At 40.4% G+C, this 4,759-nt stretch overlaps 1 protein-coding gene across 1 annotated transcript; it reads right to left on the bottom strand.

Annotated features, from left to right (window-relative positions):
* Window positions 1-523: 523 nt before the first annotated feature.
* On the bottom strand, window positions 524-4,237 carry LOC103404435 (cullin-3A-like). Its single transcript, XM_008343344.4, has 2 exons — window positions 3,746-4,237; window positions 524-2,721 (listed from the first exon to the last, which is right to left on the bottom strand). The coding sequence occupies exons 1-2, from the start codon at window positions 3,904-3,906 to the stop codon at window positions 681-683; spliced, it is 2,202 nt and encodes a 733-aa protein (XP_008341566.1). The 5' UTR covers window positions 3,907-4,237; the 3' UTR covers window positions 524-680.
* Between the last annotated feature and the right edge of the window lie 522 nt (window positions 4,238-4,759).

The following is a 4,759-nucleotide window of genomic DNA, read 5'->3' as shown; positions in this document are numbered from 1 at the left end:
GGAGAGAAAAACAACAAATTAGAACACACATCGACTCACGAGATCAGAGCAAACTATACACAATGCTAAGTCTCCTAGAATCGGACAGAGATAAAAAGAAATCATTTCTGCGCAAAAGTGGAAATCTAACCTTTCATCGACATATTTGTCAAATCTTTGCCTTGCTGGGATCATCCAATCTGGATTTCATATAACATAACAATATTGCAGCATTTCCAGCTGATTATCCCACGAACAGTGGGCGATGAATGGTATCCTCCTGTGAGCTCAGTTTTACCCAGCTTCCTGCGAAATGGTTTTCTTCGTCGAGGAGTATAGCAATCATTTCACAAGCTATTAATGACCATCACCATGTACTAACAGAAGCAATAGTATAAATTTTGAAGTTTAACGAGCTCTTATAAACCCTGCAATGGATGAGGGTAAATACTGGTGCTCAAAATCTGATAACAGGAGGAGAATGATTCTTTCCAACAAAGTTCCATCATCCCATTCGGAAAAGTTGAATAAACATGAGGAAAGATTAAGCAACAAAGATGCATTAATGTAACTTCATCGGAACCCACCCACAGCCTGTAATGATCAATATTCCAACTCACCAAATGCAGGATAAATCATACAGGCTTGTGCCAAAAGCTACAAATGAAGAAGAAAGGAACCAACCCATAGTTTTTTCTTTTTCAAGCAAGGTACCTGTACAATTTTCTATCTGTTTTATCCCTCTCCAAAAACTCCCGCTCAATGAGGGACTCGATTCGTTTCTTTATTACAACAGGGTTGGGCAAGAATCGCCCCTGCAGCTGTTTCGTCACCTCGGCAACAATGTTATTGTGATCCAGGACCCGCCTTGACTTCATGATCCTCACAATTGCTGCCTCAATCTGGGGCTTCCTGTCTTCCTCTACTCTCTGTCGGGTTTCTAGATTTTCTGGTTCAGACTCCCTTTGCGCAACCACAGTACCGATCTTTACCTTGATGAACTTGCTTGTGAACTTGTCATTAAAGAAGAAGGCATCCTCCTCAGCTATGTCCTTGCTCATTGGCTCCTTCCGAAGAACATTCTTCCCCTTAACACAGGCCAGAGATTGCAGGCACCTCTTCAAGTCAATGGCTGGTATCTCTGCGGCCTGCTCAATTTCCTTATACGTCAACCGGTCAGTGTTGTTAAATAGCATCAGTACACACATCTGATATGTGGAAACATTCAGCTCATGCTTCTGGCCCTTTCCAAAAGTCGCTTTCAAATCAGCTGTGCCCATATTAGTTTGCCACGACAATCTCCGGCCAGTATGGGTCCCAAGATAGTAACTCTTGAACTTCTCACATACCCACAAAATTTCTGCTGGAAGGTTGCAGGTGGCACTTGGTTGAGTAGGCCATGAACCTGTGGTGAGGACCTGGACAGTTAGCATTGGGCTATCGCCTAACAGAGGTCCCACAGTTGAGTAGAATCCATGCATCGTATCCTGAGAGGTCTTCATATCAGTAAACATACCCTCCAATTTAGAAGTAAACTGATATCCGCACTCTGTTTTGAGCTTCACAATCAGACTTCTTTCGGCGTCATCAGAAACAGTCTTCCCAGAAAGAAGCCTCTTTGCCAAGTGTTGCTTGTAATACTTTTCAAAGACATCTTTCTCTTGAAGATAACGGAAAAGCATCATGACCTTGTCCAGTACAACCTCTACATCCTCCTCACTAACCCCTCTAAGTCCTTTCCGAAGCTTGTCATCCACAAACAGAGAAATGAATTCAGGGGACCGGGCATTCAAATTAATGAAGTATTCAAAAGAGGAATTTAGAGCATTTTGGAATGTTTTGTCATTGTTAAATGCCAAGCTGATAACTTTGTCATATTTATCCTTCAAATCCAGGAGACGCTGCACAAAATCTACAGGATCCCTTAACCTTTCTGGGTCAGTAATTAGCTGCTTACCAGTATCTCGGATGTAAGCAGTCATGACATCTCGTACTATTACAAGTCCATTCTGCACCCTGCGGAACAAGCTATACATTCTTCCCAAGTCGTCATATTTGTCATCCACAAACATATTAACTAAACCTGAGCTCTCCATATGAACTAGTCTGTTAATGTGACTTTCAATCATCTCCTTCTCCACCACATTAGTTATCTTCGCTTCACTTCTAGCATCCAAATAATGGGACACTCTCTCCATCTCTTCCGTTAAGCGTCTCTCAGCCTTCTTTAAATAGTTCCCACAATCGCATGACTCTATGAACTCTTGAGACTCACAGCGGTAAAAATCAGCTGAAACATCAAGAAAATGCTTCTCAAAGTCATCTTGGTAAACAGTAGAACCTAAATCCATTAACATTTTTATAATATTCCTCATCAAGCCTCTGTTAATTACTTCCCCACTCCTTTCTCTGTGCACAAGCTCAAGAAGTGTATCCAAAAGCCTAGACCGGGTTTTGCTAGCATGGATAACAACATCCCTCCACAGGTTCAACCCAAGCTCATGAACAGGGGTTTTGTGGGTGCTTGGGATGAAGGTCCTATCCATGTACATCAATATGTCTCGGATCATCTGCAAAGCTTTGTTATGCTCTGCCCATTTCCGGTTCAGCTCTTCCAGAAACAACTCTCCCTGAGCAGCTTCAATTGACTTAGATATTTCTTTTAGATGATGAGTCATGGTTGTCACCAAACCGGAGTAGAGTTTCTCTCCAAATTTGTGCAGAACCATATTGTAAGCATTCCTGAATTTACGCCATATTATTAAACATCAGAAGCATAAAGTATCAAGATGTGAAACAAACAGTAATTATACATAAGAATCAAATCCACTTGCAAGTTATCTTTGCAAAATGAGAGTAACAAATTGGAAATGCTAAACAGGGAGAGAATCCTCCGCTTCCCTCAAATTACACTCTTACTAAGCAAAGCTTATCAATATAGCCAAATCAAGTCAGGGCACAAAATCATATGCCTCACAAGTGGAGTGGAAAATAAGGTCCAAATTTGTCCTATACACAGTTCAGGATCATTCCATAATTCTGAGAATTAAAATGCAGTGAAAGTAAAATATGTGGGAGACTCCCATCGAATGCACTACAAGGGGTTAGGCGAGACAAGACTAACACTCTCTAGCATAATTAAGCACAAATGGTAATGTTGAACAGATATAAGCAACATAGATAAGAGATAATACAATGATATCGTAGAACCTCACGATCAACTGCAAAGATATCCTGGAACCACCGTGACACGTAACTTTGGAAACAAATAAATATTCCAAACCTTTAAATAGCCTATAATCACTCAATTTCCTACCATAACTACACACAGTAAGCTCTCACCCTACCAAAGGGCAACATGCAAAAAATTAAGATATAACAATCGGCAATTATTCAATTTATTAGATACAATGCCTTCCGCCGCGAGTCATCAACCCACTCCTTAGACAAGTAGACCATAAGACCATCAATTACACCTAAATCAACCTGTAAACTGAGAAACTGGATCACGAAAAAAAAATCAAAGGCGAAAAAGCAATCATACACCCCGAAAGCAACTTAAGAGTACAATCATCATACTTAAAGCTGTATCTCACAAATTAATCAAAATTTAACTAATAGTGTTCAGAAATGAAGTTATCCAACAAACCAGAACAAATTATCACCTCCTACCAAGCATCAACATTTTCATTACCCAAAAACTAGATCATAATTCATGCATAAATACATATCCTTTTGCGTTAATCGAAAGAGCTAAGTAGCAAACCTGTAGAGCTCCTCGAAGCTGAGACCGCTAGCGTTGTGATTGTAAATTTCATGAATCGCATGCTCCAGGATCTTCCACGTCTTCTCAGCGTACTTCGGATCAACCACGACCCGATGTTTGAAGGCTTCAATTTGGAAGTTCCTCTTCTTCTGACCACTCATCTTCTCAAAAGCCTAACACCTCCGGTTAACCGATCCGCGGTCCCGATTCCGGACCCGAGAAACCCGATTGAGATCGGGCGGTTCGGGTACTGCGAGAAAACCCTGGCTGTTGACCCGAATTGGGAAGAAGATCAAACGATCAGAGCACGTGAGAGAGGGGTTTTGGAGATGCAGGGGTTTGCGACGAAGAAATTAGGGGTTTCCAATTGGAAAGGGGAGACGAATCGGCGGAAATCAAGGGGACATATGGGGATAATGAGAACGGGGACGCGAGACAGAGTGAGAAATGGGCTTTATTTTACGCAAACCATCCAAAACACCGTAAAAAGGTTTGTTTGACCATTAGGACTTTCAATTTTGAAAATACAAGGTTACCCTTGAAAGCCTTACATAATTGAATAAAAAGACAAAACATGCAGCAGCCAGGAAAGTATGCAGAAAATTTAATATGAATTCACATAGCCTTCATTTAAAAGCAAAACGAAAAGACAAGTTTGGCAGATGCAAAAACAATATCAGCAATTTCAGAAACAGTGTGGTAGATGCAAAAACAGTATCAACAATTTCAGAAATAGTGCATTATTCAAAAAAGTTGTTTGTCGTTTGAGACTTTGGTTTTGTATATAAGATAGCCTTTCCTCCCATATAGAACACACCTCACACATCAATATCTCAACACAGTAGAGACACACCATACACACACTATCCTTTAATCCTTATACACTCAAGCATCCAAAACCTTCCTAGCATCATTTGTAAACATTTCTTTATAAACACATCTCCTTGTAAACATTCTATATATCAATAAAAGTTCAAGTGTACATATTCAAGCAATCTCCAAGTCTTGATTAAG

This window comes from Malus domestica, chromosome 17, assembly GCF_042453785.1.
Source record: "Malus domestica chromosome 17, GDT2T_hap1".
Classification (NCBI taxonomy): domain Eukaryota; kingdom Viridiplantae; phylum Streptophyta; class Magnoliopsida; order Rosales; family Rosaceae; genus Malus; species Malus domestica.
Note: the sequence above shows the minus strand (reverse complement) of the source record. Positions and strands in the feature narration are given on the sequence as shown.

Excerpts from the sequence above, each read along its gene's own strand:
- LOC103404435 (XM_008343344.4), bottom strand. The coding sequence starts at position 3,906 with ATGAGTGGTCAGAAGAAGAGGAACTTCCAAATTGAAGCCTTCAAACAT. Across the intron at positions 2,722-3,745 it reads AGCTTCGAGGAGCTCTACAG|GAATGCTTACAATATGGTTC; the intron begins GTTTGCTACTTA and ends GCGTAAATTCAG.